Raw genomic sequence first — 18,625 nt, forward strand, 5'->3', positions numbered from 1 at the left:
ATTACAGTGTGGCAGAGGATCAAGGCAAAAGCCATGTGCAGTGAATGCCTTTTTTCCACTTCAGCTTCTTCTTCCCCAAATTTCTGTTTGTTAGACACCACTGGTATAATTTCTTACCATAGAAGCAAAAAGAGAAGGGGATGATGTAGGACAAGTTCTGACATCAAGCTGATATGTGTGGGTCAAACCCACCGCCCTGCCCCAATTCCTAAAGAAATTTAAAAAAAGCAGCTAGCCAGTTGCTCTCACAGGCCTTTGAGGTGGTGGAGTCAGTCATATCTGTGTGAAGGGATATCTCCTGGCACATATTTACCCACTTGAGAGGGTCCATGCCTGGCTTTTTACATGGAAATAATTCCATGGCATAAAGTGGTTTTTGAAGTAAAAAGGGCTTTATGGCCAAGTCTGAAATGTACCCAGGCTGTGTGACATAGCAAGGGTGTATCTGGGACCATGTGCTAATTCAAAGTCTGCCACCGTCCCTAAAACAAGGACCCTGTAGCTGGGCTCTGTTCTTTTGCAGTAAAGGCTACTGTTAGATAAAGGAGTTGCTGTCCAGCTCTTAAATGTCATCTCTACCAGTTCAGTTCTTTTCCCCGTTCCCGTTCCCCCTCCTGGGGAGCAGCAGCAAAGATCACTCCTTTTTTGATGGGCCTCCTTGGCCAGGATGTCTGTGTAGCATGAATTGCCTGGGTTTGGTGTACCCGTCCTAGCTCCACGTTACTTGGACACATTCTCAAAGCTAAACACTGACCAGGGACTGCACTGAGAGCCTCATTTTCTTTTTGCTTTTTACTTATCCCTGACAGCTCTCACAGCTTAGCATAGTTTCATTAGAACCTCTCATGCAGAACTGGCCCATCATATTTCATATGAAGTTGCTTTTATCCTTGCTATTATGGATTCACGATGTCATTAAATTTACCATTTTATCGTACCTCCAGAGTGCTAAACATATAAAACCTTTTCCAGCTTGGCAGAGTTGCCTGGCCATTTCTGCAGAGCATGCTCTGCTTTTTGAGGATGTGCATTTGTGCACAGTTCAGTCTGCAGTGGGTGAGATAAGGGCCTTTGCTTGCCATGCTGACACCTTATTTTCTGTCCCCCCATGGGAAGGTCACTCACCTTCTGGTGGCTTTCAGAGTGATGAAGGAGTGCATGTTTGTTTAGTCAAAGCCATGTAACATGTTCACGACTTCCAATTTAAGTCTTTAGACTTAAGCCTGTGTTAGGGAGTGAAATGAGAAAATTCCTGCATGGAAAAGCCCCGTTGAGATAATCACTGGCGTTCTCTTTGCAAGGTTAACGAGCTGAGTCGGGGTGGAAATTTGTGCCTGCACAGGAAAATGCCCTGTGACTTTTTCTGGAGGAGGGTTTTAACCTTCAGAAGGGGAGGGTTGTGTGGATCCCTAAGGGTTTTCACTGTTGGTATTGATTCTAATAGAAAACATTAGTCATGGGCAGTAATACAAATCTATAGAACAGATAGATACTATTTAAACTACAGCCTACAGAGCAGCACAGATGGATAAATTTGATGATAACTTCTCCTAAAGCTTATGTGCAATAATTGAGAACTAAAAATCATCTACAAGAGAGACTTTTTTATCCACCCACCAAGACAAGTGAGCCCTGATGCAGGGTTAGTTGTGCTTTCCCCTGGTGAGTATCTTTGTTTTAGAGTGATAGGAAATGAGTAAAGCAGCAAAAAGCGTTAGAGCAGTCTGTAAACATACATATATAAATATATGTGTGGACAAGTTAAACTGGTCAGGCCACTACTAATTTCTGTTGGAATTTGCTTCTTATTTTGTCTCATCCTAAAGTTAACAAAGGCATTTTTGCTTGTCTTGGTGGATTATAACATACTATCAGGCTATTTGTTTGTGGTGATAGAAGCCAGGCATAGCTGTGTCAGTGGCTAAGCCATTTTGCAGGGCAGTGATTTGGATGGGTGGAAGTGAACACCTCCTGCTGCCTCTGCCAGCCAGGAACAGGGAGCTCTGTCTGAGGGGGAAGTGTGAGTGAAAAGCAAATACAACACAGTGCCTTTGGAAGTGAGGTGAGAAGCGAATGCAGTCCTTGGTTGTGAAGGTCTTTTCAACCATGACAGGCAAAGGGAGAACGTGGGAGCTCTGTGTTTGGTTCCTCTACTGCCAGCACAGCTACCTGCTGGCATCTCCCTCCCTCAGGTCTGGGGCAGAAGAGGAGGACGTGGCTCTCTGTATAAATAAACACTCCCATGCCTGCACGTGCCATGGCCTGCACGTGCCACCAACCACACCTCCAGAGACAATGTTCAGTGATGCTTTGTGCACATCTGCATTTACATGGGCAAGACACAGCCCCTCTCTCAGAAACCTGCTCTCTAAAACTGGCTTGTTCCTACACAGCCAGACCCTTGACTTCCAGCGGGAGTGACTCCCTAACTTCCCGGACATGTGGTCCTTGTGCAGCTCTGAGCAGAGGCTGCTGCGTCCCCTGCACCTCGGCCAGGCACTGGGCAGGCAGGAAGAGTTGGGAATGCAGCATTTTTCTCCATGGGGATGCACAGACAAGGGAGAATGAATCTTTGGATACCCCTGTTACTTGTAGGCTGACTGGGCTGGTGCTGGATGGCACCACCTGAGCAGCACTGGTGTGACACTGATATCACAGCTTGTCTGTCAGCAGGACTGGCCCGTTCTTGGGCCTTCTGCACTTTTCTAACCAGATAAAAAGCAAGGCTGTAGTATTTAATGTCACTTCTGAATCCTCTGAGCTTCCTATTCTATTGTATTGTGTGATGAAATATATCCTAAAATGATTTGGCAGTTCTTGTAACAGGTAGATTTGCTCTTTAAAATAGACCTAGCTGCATGTGAATAAATATGTGCAGATCTTGTTAACCAGACTAAGCTGAGTTTTTCCTCGCTGTTTGAGAGTTTAATCCTTTTGGTTTTGCAGTAGCAAGAAAGCCCATTTGCCAACAAAATGTCTAATGCAATTTTATACCCTGGCAGTCTGCTGTAAAGGTTACTGTCTTCTATTGTTTTTTTCTTTAGGGTCTTTGGGAGCTTAGAAGATATAGCTGAGCCCTGTGCCAGTAAAAATAACAGGGATCTCCTCATTAACTATATTGGCCTCCTCCTTTGTTTGCCAAGATCGGATGACTTGAGTCAAAACAGGAAATGGCTGAGTTTAAATCCTGGAACGGATTAACTTTATTGACAGTCATAGCAGTGTCCTGTGAAGGTTTCCAGCGATGCAACAGCTCCTGGCATGAGTCAGGTGTTAGCAGCTCGCTTTGGCCCCCTGGACCTGTGGGGTCTGGAAGTGCCTTTGCTGCATGAGGAGTGCAGTCAGTGCTGCCCTGGGGCCTCCCCCATCTGTGGGGAGAGCAGGCAGAAACCTTGACAGCCATCTCCTCTTAAATCCCCAGTGATTGTGCTGGTGGGACTCATTTTCATTGGGGGGAGCTTTTTCTTTCCCCAGACAAAAGACATCAACCATTACAAGTTCAATGAAATGTCATTTCTCAGTTGTCTCTGTTATATTACAGATGAGGCCAATAAGCACATCGAGATGGGTCTGGAAAGCAAAGATGCCCTGAGTCCTGCCTTCCCTGAGCGCACTGCTGGTGCAGGAGTGGAAAGGTAACCTCTGCTGCAATGCTCTGGCTGCTGCTCTTACTTCTGATGAAAATTGAATGCTACCCATTAAATCCTGGTCTTTAAATGAGGTTCCGAGACTGTATAAGTAATAGGTTCTATAGGATATTTTTTTAAATCCATCTTCCAGGAATTGTCAGAGTATCAATCCTCCCTTAATAACTTAGTGCTAATGTGCTTATCCCACAAAGGCCTTTTCCTGCATGATTTGATAAGCGGTCAGTAAAATGGAAGCTGTCTCTAATGTCAGGATATGCTGGTTAGTTTTTCAAAGTAATTATGGTTTTATTTGTTTAATTTTTACCATGGAGCAACACTAACAAAATGAACTATTTGAGGAAACTGCTCATTTCCTGCTGGTGCCAACCTCCGTGTCCAGTGCTCAGCACTCTCCATCAAGGCTTGGTAGGATTTTACATTGTGCTGACTGAGCAGAAACATCCCCTGATAGCACTGCAACGAGCAAAGCAGTGACCTCACTCGATATCCGTGAACTACGGAGAAGCCATTAAAATATTCACATACTCATGTAGTGTTGTTCCCATCTCATCTGCATTTTTTTGTCAGCAAAATGAGGGACCATTCTTCACAGGTGGGGGTTGCTCCAGTTAAATATTAAATATGAGCCTTGACAGCACTTCCAGATCTCCTGCAGGTGATCAGTGGGTGTTGTTTAATGAAGGATCCAGAGGCAACAAGCCCGAGGTGCTTCTGCATTACCAGCACAACCTCTAAGGTTTTTTCGGGGTTGGATAAATCCTGAAAAGCTTGCTTTGTTTTTCTCATTCAGCTCTAAACAAGGTGTGGCCTGTTCCTTCCTGGGCCATAGCATAGAAATGCATTTCCCTTCTGCATGGCTCTCGGGCTCTTCTGGCACTTCCCAGGAGGGGAAAATCCGAATAAACCAAGTAGTTGACACACATTGTTTTTATTGGGCAAGTTCTGCAACTGAGCAGAACTGAGATGGTGTTGAAGGCTGCCTGATCACCCAACCAGGCACATCACTGCCACAGACCTCCTTGTTCAGGCATTTCTCCTCTCCCACAGGTCCAGCACACCTGCTCTTGAAACTGCAGAGCATCAAATTTTGCCAAAACCAAAGCCAAGACTTCCTGCCCACTTGTCTGCATCACACAAGGTAGTACAGGCCCTGCACTTGGTTTTGTTATTCCTTGGACTTTCACACGGTCTATACCTACCAGCAGGGGCTCCACAGGCTGCCTGCCCTGGTGTCTGTGCTCAAACAAAACACGTTTTTTCCAGTCTTGCTAGTATATATACACTGATAGGATTTGTTTTCTGTTCAGAGGTCCAGTATACATGATGTATCTTCCTCAGACAGTGACACTGGAACAAGTCCATTTGTGGCTGCAACAAACGGCTTTCATTTGTCTAGAAAAGGTAAGTTTGTTGTTCGGTGAGCCATTGATGTTTTTGTTACTCAACATCAAACACCAAGAGACAAAATGCTTTTCAGTGTGTGTACAAATAAATAACAAAGAGTATTTCTTACCTTGGCATGTAAGAATGGGCTGCCAGTATTTGTATGGATTATGCCCAGGGCAACAGGGACCAAGGAAAAAAGCAATCTGATGACTGAAACTTCTCTGGGCTCTTAGTACATTTTACCTTCTCTTTCTGGCCTTGAATGGATAGTGTAGTTTTGATACATAGCAAATAGCCAGTAGGGAACCTGTCAGACTGAAAGGGAAGCTGCCAATAAATCCTGAACTCAGAGCAACATTTTAGGGCTCAGGGGATTTTTTCCATGCCCTGTTGCAGGGAGAAAGGCTGGAGTTTTCAAGGTTTTCTTCAGATGGAAGGGGGCTTTCTAGAGTCTGAATACGGGAAAGAATTAAGAATATACTGATAGTTTCTGAAAATTCCTTCTCGCTTCCCTTTGAGAAACTGCAGCCCAGACCTTCCAGGGAAATTTGATGTGATGCAGTGGGACAGGCTGTGAGCATTTGTTGTCGTTGTAGGTCATGGAGCATCTCCATTGCCTACCAAGCTTTCAGAGGATGCTGTGCCTCAGCCCAGCAGTGCAGCTGGAGGAGAAGCTGTTGATGGGGCCACTGGCACCACAGTGGGGCCAAAAACTCCACCTGAAGAAGCTTATGCTCCCAGCAAGATACCAGTGAAGAGGAAACCAAGCAGAACCTCCCCCAGATCCGAACAGTTTGTGAATCCCATGGGGCCAGCAGAGAACAACCTTACAAAGAAAGAGCTGCTGGCAAGCCCCAAACCACTGCCCACAGAGGGGGAAAGCAGCCAGGCTGGGAAGCAAGGAGTGAACTACACGATCTCATCAATGAGTAACAGAGAGGAGGATATCGGCCTTGATCGAGAACACTTCAAGAACCTGAAGAACTTCTGGGAGAAGGCAGCAGACTCTGTGGCAGTGGGAAGCCCACTGTCAGACCCAAGTGGGGTGGAGGCAGATGGCAGGCAGTTCAAGCTGTGCCGCTCGCTCTCTGTGCAGTCTGGGCAAGGCCACAGCAGTGAAGAGAAACCTGGCACCTTCCCCAAAACAAGAACCCCCTACAAAAGGACAATAACTTTGTCTTCCAGCGAGGAGGAGCCGAGCTACGTCGCTCCCGCGAGGAAAGGCTCAGTGTCTGTCGCTCCTAGATCCACATACGCCAAGAGCAAAGCCGGCCTGCTGACAAGAAATAACTCGCTGAGCGAAAGCAACGGGAAGCTGCTGATGCCAGAGGAGGAGAAGGTGGCACAGCGCTGCTCCAAGAAATCCAGATTGCCTGTGCGAGCGTCTTCCGTCAAAACCGAGTCGCCCACCAAGGAAGTGCCTGGCAGCACGATGGAGCTGGGGACGCCTACGGATGAGCTGATCGTGGCAGAGGAGCGCAAGAACACAGAGAGGTCCCTGGAGAGCAGGGTGCAGATAATGATCGAGCCTGTGCTTACAGATGGTGAAAATGGTGATGGGAAAGATGAAAGATCTGACTTGGGCACTCATGACAACGTGGAAATAAATGGAGAGCTACCTGATGGAAAAATGGGCGAGTCTTCAGACAAGCCAACACCTGGTGAACCTTCTGGAGAGAGAGAAACCGTTCAGGGAACAGACTCAGCTGTTTACTCAGGTACTGAGGGCTGTAACTGCACCCTGTGAAATCCAAATAGAGAGCCATCCCTAAGCCTGTTTTCTTCCCTAACCCTTCTGCATTTGCACATTTTCTTTATTTGTCCATTTATCCTATATTGCAGTTTGTGCAGAGTTAGCATGTGTGGATTGTGTTTAGCAGACAGCTCTGGAAACAACTCTTGTTGTGTAGCCCAGTGTGAGTGTGGAAGGAGGCAGTGCTGTGTTCCCTTGCTTTCCTCCCCACTCCCAGCCCTTGTGCCTTACCTTGGACAGACCTCCATTTTTTTAGCACTACCTACAACATGTCATGGGACCTCACTTATTTCACTCACTGGCAAGATTGTACTTTCTTCAAATGTGGGACTGGAGGAATTATTTGTGTTATTAGAGATAAATCTGACACCAATAGAAGAAATAAAATGTGAAGCAAACGAATACATTGGCTGTTAGACTACCTTGATGAAGTCGCTTGCTGTCAGTGCCTAAATGATATTTTGGGTCTTTTTATAATGCACAAGAATTTGGATATTAAACTGTAAGCAAAGTGGACTGAACAAGGAGTCTGATCTTTCTGTGTTCTGGTGCCATGTTCTCAACCATGATGGTGTCAATAGTATCACCATTTTATCAGCTTCTTCCTCGGGGTTTGAAGGGCTCTTGTAGTGATTGTTACTATGAGCAAAAATTATTGTTCTTTGCAATTCACTTTACATGGGGGCTCTCTGCCAAGCAAAGACTTGAAAGAGAGAGCATCTTACCTCCTTTTTCCAAATTTCCTGTCCTAATGTACCTGGGTAAGGCCTATTTGAGAGGATTTTCCACTCGTCTGATTTTTATTTTTTAATTATGCCATTTCTTGGCTTATTTCCTACCTCACATAAAACTCCTATGAAAATCCTGAGTTACAGCTCAGGTCAATGCCAACATTTCCTTCATAGAATCATAGAATATTTTGGGTTGTAAAAGGCATCTAAGATCACTGAGTCCAACCATTTATACACCAGATCACTCTAATATTTTTCAGGGCTTTTTGCCTTATCATTACATTCATTTCAGGATGGTGTTAGCAGATGGATGTGTTTCACTGGAAGCTCTTTGCAAATGCTGATCTGTCTTAGGGACTGGGTTAATCCAGTATTTACATTTCCTGACATAGTGTGAAGATTCTTTCTCGGGGAGAGACATCAAAGCACGCAGATGATTTGAAAGCAGCCCTGGGTAATGTAATTGCAGTGTGCTCTAAGCAATGAACAAGCCAGGAGAGGCACAACACACACACACACACATACACACATACAATTTGTGTTTATTTATTTACCATGTTGATTTGGCTTTTCATGTATTCCAGAGGAAGATGGGGATCATTCTGCTGCTGCTCAGGCATTGGCCCGAGCAAATAGCATTAATCTTGCAAAGAGCATGGTGAACATTTACACAACCACAGAGAGTGAGTAACATCTTTCTTTCTTTCTTCTTTTTGGTTTACATTTGCTGAAGGTAATATATTATGCCAGTTTTTCATCACCATGCTTCTGTGCATGTACCAGGCACGGAAAATGACATATTGTTTCATCATCAAATTAGAGAGTTTATAGTGCCTAAAATTAAATTCAGAGCCAGGAAATTGCAGCTAGATTGATAGTATGTTACTCAGTGCCTTCAGCAAAAGCACAAGGGCTTTAAAGGGTTGGCAAAGAGCTTGTAGTTGTCTCTCCTGTTCCCCCCTGGAGTGCTGTGGGAGCTGCCTGGCAGCCTGTGCAGTGGATGGAGCAGAGGGGCCAGACCTCGTGTCCAGCGTGTGAGTTGTGCCACAGACTGTGCCTGCAGTGCCCAGCCTGGGCCTCTCACCTCACCCAGAGCAGAGCCTGCTTGCTGAGGAGAAGGCAACCAAGAAAGCAGCAACTACCCTGGAGAATCCCATGGCCAAGAACCCTGACTGTGCAGCCAAGGAGCCCAGGCAAGCTGTGGCCACAGAAGGGGCCCGAGGGAAGGCAGAGCAGCCTTTGTGCCCAGGAAAGCCAATGACAGAGCCAGAGGGTGAGAACTGGCAAGCCTGAAAGGACAGCTAAGAGCTTGCCTGAAAGGGAAGTGGTGAGGTCAAGGCTGCCAGGACTGAGGTGAGAAGGCTGGAAAGGCAATGCCTGAGAAGGGTAAAGCTGCTTAGAGGCTTTGGTCAAGCCCATTTTAGTGCAACCCCTGGTTGTTGGAGGGAGGACAGTCCCCTTTGGGGCTCTGTTGGGGACAGGGAGGCCATCCTGTGGCTGCCCACCCTGAGCCCCAAACCTCATCCTTGGAAGCCCTCCTTGTTACACTTCCTTGTTTGCAGTGTAGCAAGTGGTCTGTGAAGAGGGCTAGATACAGCTATTTGTTCATGTTTGGAAATAAAAGTAGTCAATATCAAATAAATGGTAAATCAAGAAGCTCTTGGGCATTTTGAGCACTGAAGGATGGATCATCGTGGCTAACATGTTAAAAAAGTGTTTACCTGGGCATGCATGTTCATGCAGATTTACCTACTCAAAGCAAATTCTTCCAGGATTCAGAAAGTAATCTTCAAGGGAGTTACTGAGAGAAGATAAAGATAGAAAAATAATTTTTATTTAGATATTTAAGCAGTCCAGTAACCATCTTTGTAAGTTGATAGGAATCATTTTGACTTTCGTCTTTCAGAGAATTTGGCTATTTTCTACCTCTTTGTTTAGAAGAGTATATGAGAGGTCTATGCAATGGTGAAATTATAGGTTCAAATATTTTACAGCTCTTCTGTACATGGCAGTGTGCTATTAAATAAAAATGTGAACGTTTGGTTTCTTGGACAAGGGGGTAGATATGTGTGGTTTTAGTGTAAGTTAAATCCACACAAAGCAAGCAAGATCCACGTCCTTGGGCTAATAAGGGAATTAAATGAGCCACTAGAGGGAGTTTGCACACTCCCACACAGAGAAACACATTGAAAATAGCTTTAAGATGGTAATTAGCAGTTTTCGTCTTGGGGAGGGGCAGTTTCAATGGCAGGTGACAGAGACAGGGCAAGATGGTGGTACTCCAGTGCCTCCCACAAGCTTTTCCTCCTTCTTTGTGCCCTTAAACAAAAATGTGACTTTCTTATATTTTTCTAATTGACAAGCTATCTTGATGCCTTTTTTGTTTGTACCTGCAGCATACAATAAACCTCACTTGATACCCCATCAGTTTCTTGAACCTGAAAGAGTCAAAGAGCTGAGCAGATCCTCTCCTGTCCTGTTGTCTGAGGTAGGCTAGATGCCAGAAATGACTGGGGCAGTGTTCACAGCATCCCAGTTGGCTTCATGAGCACCAACAGCACTTGCTTTACCACATAGCTCGGTTGTGTTATGAATAAATGGGAGAAGCCTTAAGAAAAAAGGCCCCCGGTAAGCCAGGCCAGCTGTTCCGTGCTGGAGCAGCTCAGGTGTTTCCCTGTGCCTCAAACCACGCTGCTCTGTGCCCTTTGCCAGCGCCCAGGCGGGGCAGGCGGCTCTGTTTGGAGGCAGTTCATGCTGACGTTCCCTGCTGGCTGGAGGGGATGCCCCTTGGGAGGCTCCCTGCGCTCTCCTGCGCTCCCCCAACCTCATCCCCGCTAATGGGGCTCTGCCGAGCGATCGGTTTTTCTTTGCGCTGTTGCAAAGTGCTCCTACGGCAGAGCTTAGAGATGCTTGTTGTTTCCTGAGCAGACCGAGTCAGACACGGCGTCGGAAATCAGCTTCCAGTTCAGCAAGCACAAAAAGACGCCGAGCATTGGCAGCCACTCGTCCGACATGGCCTCTGTCTCCTCGGTAGGTACCGAACGCCGACGCCTCACAGGACGGGCTGTCTTGCTCGTTTGTGGTGACACTGCATTCGGGCTGCTGCTGCTGCTGATGTGGCCCCTGGAGTGTCCTGTTGCTCTCTGCATGGCACGTTATTAAAAGAGCAGTGATGGTTAATGACTTGCTTGGTTTAAAGGAGTGAATCCAGGCACCATCTCAGAATAGAGACCCACTGAGTCACCGTTAGTCGAATTCCCTGTAAGTGATAGCCCCCACTCCTCGTGCAGATGATCTGAAGCCCGGCATTGCAGGAGATGGGAAGGGGCCTTTTCTAGGTGGGAAAATGAGACACACAGCTATTAAGTGACATGTTTGTGGTCCAGGACTGCAGATGGGTGCCCTCTGCAAGCTTATCCTTTATCAGCAGATTCGAGGGAGCTCAGAGTCGGAAAGAAAAAGCGTGATTTAGAGCTTCAGCTTCTAAGGAAAGCTGAAAAGAGCTGAGTGTGTTTAATTGAGCATTTTTAAAAGATTTCTTAGAGACAGTGTTTGGGGAGGGAGCTGCTTAAAAGTGCTTGAATTTGCTGTGTTACTGTTACGGGTATTTCCGAGGTGTATATTTGAGATTTAAAGATAATATGGGAAGCAAAGCTGGTAGGGAGAGGTCATGAATGTAGATAAATACATTAAAAACTTGGGGCATCTAAATCCTTCTGCTAATTTGGAGTATCTGGGAGCTGTTAATGAGCCTTTTGTGCCCAAGTCATACAAGTGTTCTTGAAAATCCTATTCAGGATTCTCTGCTGGGATGATGATCCTGATGGGATGGTAAATGCAGCTCCAAGACTGAGAGGAGATGTTTAGCAGGTTTTTGTCAGTTATAATAAAATCCAGAGCCAAAGGAAGTAGGGAAAGACAGAGAAGAATTGAGTTAATTACTAGGAAAGTTTTTTGATAAATGTTCATGACTCTACCACAGGAAAATGCCAAGAGGGTTAATGATTTGCTTTGTAAACAGCATTAGCTTTTATGATATCCTGTCAAGAATCATGAGTGATTGGTTCAATAGAAAATTCTCTCATCTTTCTGGAGCTGGGCTTTACTTGTGCTTCATCACTTTCTGTCAGTGAAAAACAATGTGAAAAAAAGAATTCCACATTGTATGGGCAAATGCAGTTTGTTCTGGGAAATCTGGGTGCCTAGCTGCAGGTTTATATCTACAGAAACCTTTGGGGCAAGTAGATGCACACAGGCTGTCTCTGGTGGGGCAGTGGCTCTCCAGGACAGGAGTTCTATCTGTTTTGTACCACTCTATGCACATTGTGAGTAAGCAACAAGACAGTAATAGTTGTTCCTACATTTCCAGTCTGATAGAGTTTTTACTAGCCTGTCTAAGAAACCGATTGACAGTTGTGTGACAATGGCAGATTATTTCTCTGGGAAAGCACTTCTCAGACCATTATCCTTGTCCAAAGCCAATTCAGGACTGTGCCTGTTTCAGTGGCACTGACCTTGCCCTTTCACATGGCAGGTGAGTGGCAGTGTGCTCAGTGTCTACAGCGGTGATTTTGGGAGTGTGGATGCCCAAGGTACCGTGGAATTTGCTCTGGACTATGACGAGAAGAACCGGGAGTTCCAGGTCCACGTGTCCCAGTGCAAGGACTTGGCTGTAGTGGATGAGAAGAAAGGCAGATCTGACCCGTGAGTGACACTTTGGTGTCTTCTGATTTTCACACTGATGAATTCTGTCTTCTGGAGGATTTTTTTTTCTTCTTAAAATGTCATGGTTTCTTCCTTCCTTCAGACTTCTGGTGCATGCTCAGTGCTGGGACTTTCCTAGCTGATGGTTCTGGAGCCCTTGGCATCAGTGAAAGTGTTGCCAGTCTTAAATTTGAACAGATTGAGAAAGCTTTGATTGCTACAAAGACAGTTCATCTTATCACTGGGATATGTTCTCCCTGCATCCATGTGAACCTTGAATCTTCCTATGGTGAATAGACTTGGTAGTAACTGTGGTGATGCAGACTCATGTCTGTATGAACAGGAATTCCACAGAGAAGTGCTGTTAGGGGCACAGTGGTAGTTGTAGTGGTTGATGATCTCTAGTTTGAAAGATGATGAAGAGGAGCTTGAATTTGAACCCTTAAAGACATTCCACCTCTTTTCTCCTGTCTGTTTTCTCCCTGATTTTGAATGCACAGAGATGCTGCAGTTCTGGTCATTTTAGGAAACAGATACGTGGCCTTGCTGCCTTCCCAGGAAGGCAGCTTAGACAGCTGCCTCTTCTGACTGTTGGTGACATCCATCCATCTCCAGTGAGACTTCTAACTTCACATGCAAGCCAAGTTAATATCCCAGCAGATCTTTTAATTAGTTTTTCCCTTAAAGAGTTGATTCCAGGTCTGCTGTTCCCATGTCACAGTTCACAAGTGTTTCTTGCTTGTTAGAGAGGCTGGTGGTGTGGGACAATATAAAGCTGGAGTTTGTTTTCTTTTCTAGGTATGTTAAAACTTACCTGCTCCCAGACAAAGCTAGGATGGGTAAGAGGAAAACTTCAGTGAAGAAGAGGACAGTGAATCCTATTTACAACGAGGTGTTACGGGTAAGAACAAATACATGCTCTGAAATCCTGTGTTGTAGCAGGCACCTCTCCCAGGTCAGATCTGGAAAGATCCCACCTTCCTGGCCAGGCACCCAAGATTCTCTGTCAAAATCACACAGTGATCTTTGGATGAGACAAGGACCTGCAGCCTGTGCTGCCTTCAGCCAGAGCAAGGGGTGTGTGTCCTCCCCTTCCCTGGAATGCAGTCACAAGGCACGGGACTAGTAAGAAAGGTCTGCATTATGTGATCTTACTCATCAAAGCATAAAGGATTATTTAACAATGCCCAAGCCTGTGTTAATAATTCTTGAAAGAATATTGGTTTTACCCTGTGATGAATGGAGTGCCAGGTTTCCCTGTGCTCAGCAGAAAAGCTTTGTCAGGGCAGTAGTATTGCTGCAGCACAAAAAAGGAGATGCTCAGAGCGAGCCCAAGTCCATTAGTAGTGCATGTGTGGGGTGAGTGTCTCAGAGCTTATTCAAACTTTTGAGTAGTTTATTTCTGGTCTGAGAGAAACAGAAGAAAAATTTGAACAGCCTGGCTTCTCTTTCTCCCTCTAGTATAAAATAGAGAAAATGGTATTGCTGATCCAAAAACTAAATCTGTCTGTTTGGCACAATGATCCACTGGGACGTAACAGTTTCCTGGGAGAGATCGAAATAGACTTGGCCAGCTGGGACTGGAGCAACAGGAAACTCAACTGGTACCCACTGAAGCCCCGGGTAAGAGTGTCTCAGCTGCAATCCCAGTTCTTAGCCCAACCCTGAAGCCTTGAGGGGTGGCACAAGTCCTTCCTGAGTGTTCTGAGGTCTTTGGGTGTGGTGGAGCAGAACAACCTGAACTGTACCCAGAGAACAACCCCTAGACATGTTTGTGCAGCGTTCAGCGCTCTGAACAATGGCCTTCTTGGGTCTTATTTGGTGACTGATCTGTAGGGACACTTTCATAAATGCAACCTGACACTAATCACAGAAACTCTGACATGACTTTGCCACTCTCTCTACTCACATAAAGACCATCCCTTAAAAACAGACAGCACAGTACTGAGTGAAGCAGCTGAATATGCCTTGAGAGGTAAATACTGAGGTGCCACTGCTTGTCGAGCCCGTACAGCTTCCTGCATGCTTCTGGTTTCAGGTATAATTTGAGATCCCTTTCATCAAATAAGGAACATTTGTCTTTCAGAACAAAGAACACTTAATTATATTCAGCTGGACATGCCTGGAAGGGCAGCCTTGCTCTGAATCCTCAGGCTTTTGGTTCTCAGTTTGAGAACAAAGCCACAAAGAAAGAAGGTGCCCTGAGAAGGGGCTGCTCCAGCCATGCAAAATCAGAGTTTGTCCATTTGTGCCCCTCCACTGAACTCAAAAGCTGTTTGCCTTGCTATGTTTACACAACTCTTTGTGTTTCAGAGCCTGTCTGCTGTTAACGGTGTGGATCATCGAGGAGTGATGAGTTTGTCTATTAAGTATGTGCCCCCTGGAAGCCTAGGTAAAATGTGGTTCGTGCTCTTATGTAGACACACAGCTTGCAATGCCTGACCTGTTTAGGGGCTGGTTAAAGAGGAATTCTTCTTAGAGCAAGATCTTAGAGATCAGCACAAGGGCACAACCAGCAGTGCTTGGTAGCATTGCCAAGAGCCTACATCTGATTTTCCCATCTGGGCTTACTGGAAGAGTGCTGGGGAGAGAGGAAGGGCTCAGCAATCTCAGACTCATCAGCTGTTACAAGCACTGTGGGCACTGTAGGGTGCTGTGGGGCAGGCACGAGGCTGGGTTGGCTCAGCAGCTCCTGCTCCTTTGCTGTTTGAAAGCAGCACCAGCACACCGTGCCAGGAGCATCTGCATCTGCTGGGGTGACAGCACTGGCAGTGGTGCTGAGGCACCCAGAGAGGGGGAGTGAGAACCCAGAGGAGTCACTGGCTCCCCCAGCTCCTGCAGAGCAAACCTGTCATCCTGGAGCTCTTGCAGGGACTGGTGTGACAGTTTTTCTCATCTCCTACATGGCAGGTCCCAAGAATCCTCCCTCTGGCGAAGTTCACATTTGGGTCAAAGACGTCAAGGACCTGCTGCAGTTGCGTCCCTCTGGAGTTGACTCCTTTGTGAAATGGTGAGTGCAGGAGCATGGTATGGGCTTTGCTCCTGGGTCTGTGCCTCCCCAGAGCCATGTGGTTCCTTGAGACCCATTCCCTCCTCTCTTCAGAACTTAGGCTTGTTTAGACCAAAGAACAGTCCATATTTTAGGTGCCATTCAATACTTCATGCTGTGTTTTTTCCCCTCTCAAAGCTATGTGCTTCCAGACACCAGTAAGAAGAGTTACCAAAAGACCCGAGTCATAAAAAGAGACACAAACCCCGTTTTCAATCACACTATCGTCTATGATGGCTTTCATACAGAGGATCTAAAGGATGCTTGTGTTGAACTGACTGTGTGGGATCATGAAAAGCTTACCAACCATTTCCTTGGAGGAATCAGGCTGGGCCTTGGGACAGGTAAGTGTTTTCCCTTATAACTCAATACTGTTACCGTAGTGCTGAGCCATGAGATAAAATGCAAAGCTGCAGAGCATTTTGTTGTTGGGGAGAAACCAGGGATGGGGAGTCTCAGTGTCTGGTGAGTGTCTTGGTACCTGCACTGTTTGGATGGAGGGGGCCCTGGTGCCATGATAACAACCCTCTGTTCCCACGTTTTCTGCCAACGTCAGCTCTGAGGTGTGGCAGAGCTCAAGAATCTCCTTTGGGTCTATCAGAGGGTTTCCCTGCTGTTACAAGAAAACAGGCTGCATGACAAACCAACATTATATTGGTGCTCCTCCCAGGAAAGTGTTCAGAGAGAAACTGGAATGTCATACAGGACAGCACCACCTGGTGACTGTCCAGCCTTGAAGTGCTCTCTGAGGGAAGGTTGCAGAATGTTGTTATCAGGGATAACTTTTCCTTGAGGGTATCGGGAAAAGGCTCATGGTAGCTGGAAGTTTTACCTTGCAGGTGCACCTGTGATTATTGGATTTGCTTGTGTGTTCTCTGTTCTCAATCCCTAATGTCCCCAGGAGGGTTGTGAATTATCCAGTGGGAAGGAGCAACAAGAATAAGCCCATAAGCAAGATACAAAAATACCAAACCCAAGATTAGCTGTGATCTAAATTTAGACTTTTATCTCATTAAGAAGCAATTGGCATATGAAAAATTAATTGAATAATTGACTTGGAATTGATGTACACACTTTTCTTCTATGGTATGCTTGATTCCTATACAAATGAAGCAAAAGAATTTTGACAAATACCTCACTGTGTCCACAAGAAAATCTTTTAAGGGGAAAATAAACCCTTTAAGACTTTCTTTACCATCCAAAAAGACACAGGAAGGGCTTGAGCCCAATAGTATTTTCCTTGGCAGGTTATGTTTAGGGCTCTTGCCTTTTACGGCTTTTGCAATGACTTCATTCTGAACTCTGGTGTAAAATGGAGCACATTTGCAGAAGAACAGAAGGTGTTCAGGGTGCAACCTGCTGAGGGAAGTCAGCACCTTTCATGTTAAGGCACTGCCTGCAACAGTTACATCCCATTGCATGTTTTTGAATGGAGTGGAAACTCTTTGTGTAGCTCCCAACGCTGCAGTTTTCTCATTCTTTTCAGGTTTGAGCTATGGCATCTCTGTGGACTGGATGGACTCCACGCAAGAGGAGGTGGCCTTTTGGCAGGAGATGATGCTGGCAGCCAATGAATGGATTGAGGGATTGCTGCCACTGCGCTCACTGGCAGGGAGGAAAAAACTGAAATAACCTATATCTTGTGCCATAGAAATGCTGGATGTGTTCACTAGAATTAGGAAACTTCCTGCACTTGGGAGATGGAGACCATCCATGGGGCTGCAGGTGTCAGGTTAATAAGGCAGTACCTTGGACATGTTAGTGTTAAGCACTTATTCACTGACAGAGGACATGGAAGATGCCAGACTGATGCTGTACTTGATTTTGACCAAGAAGAAACTTAACTTGCCCTTTTACTCGTCATTTGTATTCAGTATATTTGAGTTCCATTAAGCTCCGGGAACATTGGCAGAAGGAAAAGGAGATACGGATACTTTTTTTTTTTTTTTTTTACTGTTTCTTGTGCCATTTTTTTTCCCCGTGCAGAGATGTAGTTGTACTAAAGCAGCAGCGTGGTATTATTCATACTCCCTGCAAGTGGTACACTTTGTACTTGATGTACAATTGCTCTGAGCCACCAGCAGCACAGTTTGAGAAGGGGAGCTTTGCATTTGTCGCTGGTGATAACACGTCTCTGATGTGAGGAAAATTGAGTTCCAAGGTGGATCTGAAGAAAGAGAGGACTATTTGAAGAAGCAAATGGAGCAACCTGAGGAGGATGACAATGAGGAATTCAATATATTAATTTCTTTATGCTTTAATCTGAAAGAGTGCAGTGATGGTCCTACAGCTCGTGGGATTTTGCAGGCAGGGACTGTTGTCCTCGCTTTCCCAGAGGCTTAACTGACCTCAGGCAAGTTTCTCTATTGAAGGGACAGTTGGAGTGCAATATAAATAAAGTGCTTGCCCGAATGTAAAATATGGTTCCATTGCTATCGGGCCTAATTGCAGCTTTGCAATGCCTTGTGTGCAAAACATTTCAGTCTGAACTAATGATGTAGGGGACAGCCTGGCACCACGAGTCAGGAATGAAAGGTCAAAACCACGCTGGAGAAGGCAGGAGATGTTGGGAGCTGTTGGGAGTGTGAGGGGGAGCTGCAGAGCTACGGTTGCCTGGGAGGTCTCCTGCCTCTACATCCCCTGCTGCCCTTCTGGTCTTCATTTCACCTGATGCCTGTATGTGACTTGTCCGTGGCTGGAATTTCCTTTTTGCCAGTAGCTTGCAAAAAAAAAAAACCCCTTTGCATCTGGCACTTTGACCGTGGCAGAGTGGTGTTGTGAATATATTTTGAATTGCAGCTTTGTAATTTCTATTTTGGATGTACATATTGTGATTAAATAGAATGTTTTTCTTCAGCCATCAGCTGGTCTCCTTGTACCTATTTTTATCATGGTCTGAGTTAAAAAAAAAAAAAAAGGCAAGCAAAAAAGGTGTTAAATTTTGTTTTGTCAAGACAAATCATTTTTGCCCAAGGGCAAGTGAAATATCATGGAGAAATATTTGTTGTAGCTATCGTGCCCTAGATTTTGGCTCTGTGAATATTTTGGTATTCCTCTTTAATGGATTGTTTTTATTTAACTCAATTGTAGTGTAAATTTTCAGCTTAGCAAAGATGGTTGTAAATAAATGAATGGAAAAATATACACTCAAAATAACAAGAGTTTTTCATTAAATGGGGAAATTTGGTATATAATCAGCAACTTTCATGGGGAAAAAAAAAAGAAAGTGGTTTTGGGGTTGGAAAAAGACAATTCTTGGAAATGTACCAGCCATAGTACTGAAAGCACTGAGAGAGACTCGTAGAGCAGCAGAATTAAGCAATGAAGAAGCTGCTATGTATGTAACATGTCA

General features: G+C 45.4%; 1 protein-coding gene across 4 annotated transcripts in view; it reads left to right on the forward strand.

Moving 5' to 3' along the window:
• Window positions 1-18,625, forward strand: part of LOC114064683 (synaptotagmin-like protein 2) — a 44,898-nt gene that overhangs the window by 15,177 nt on the left and 11,096 nt on the right. For 3 of the 4 annotated variants that reach the window (XM_027897949.1, XM_027897939.1, XM_027897957.1), the window contains 14 exons: window positions 3,542-3,635; window positions 4,698-4,788; window positions 4,958-5,051; window positions 5,633-6,754; window positions 8,105-8,203; window positions 9,917-10,008; window positions 10,449-10,550; window positions 12,055-12,224; window positions 13,023-13,125; window positions 13,686-13,847; window positions 14,538-14,616; window positions 15,135-15,234; window positions 15,412-15,617; window positions 16,760-17,859. In XM_027897949.1, the coding sequence (XP_027753750.1) occupies window positions 3,542-3,635; window positions 4,698-4,788; window positions 4,958-5,051; window positions 5,633-6,754; window positions 8,105-8,203; window positions 9,917-10,008; window positions 10,449-10,550; window positions 12,055-12,224; window positions 13,023-13,125; window positions 13,686-13,847; window positions 14,538-14,616; window positions 15,135-15,234; window positions 15,412-15,617; window positions 16,760-16,905 (2,660 nt within the window). In that variant the 3' untranslated portion in view covers window positions 16,906-17,859. Of the gene's footprint in view, window positions 1-3,541; window positions 3,636-4,697; window positions 4,789-4,957; window positions 5,052-5,632; window positions 6,755-8,104; window positions 8,204-9,916; window positions 10,009-10,448; window positions 10,551-12,054; window positions 12,225-13,022; window positions 13,126-13,685; window positions 13,848-14,537; window positions 14,617-15,134; window positions 15,235-15,411; window positions 15,618-16,759; window positions 17,860-18,625 lie in introns of those variants that run through there. The other variant, XR_003572797.1, reaches the window with a different exon arrangement.

This window comes from Empidonax traillii, unplaced genomic scaffold, assembly GCF_003031625.1.
Source record: "Empidonax traillii isolate 1590-97213 ecotype Southwest subspecies unplaced genomic scaffold, ASM303162v1 scaffold20:size5563877, whole genome shotgun sequence".
Classification (NCBI taxonomy): Eukaryota; Metazoa; Chordata; class Aves; order Passeriformes; family Tyrannidae; genus Empidonax; species Empidonax traillii.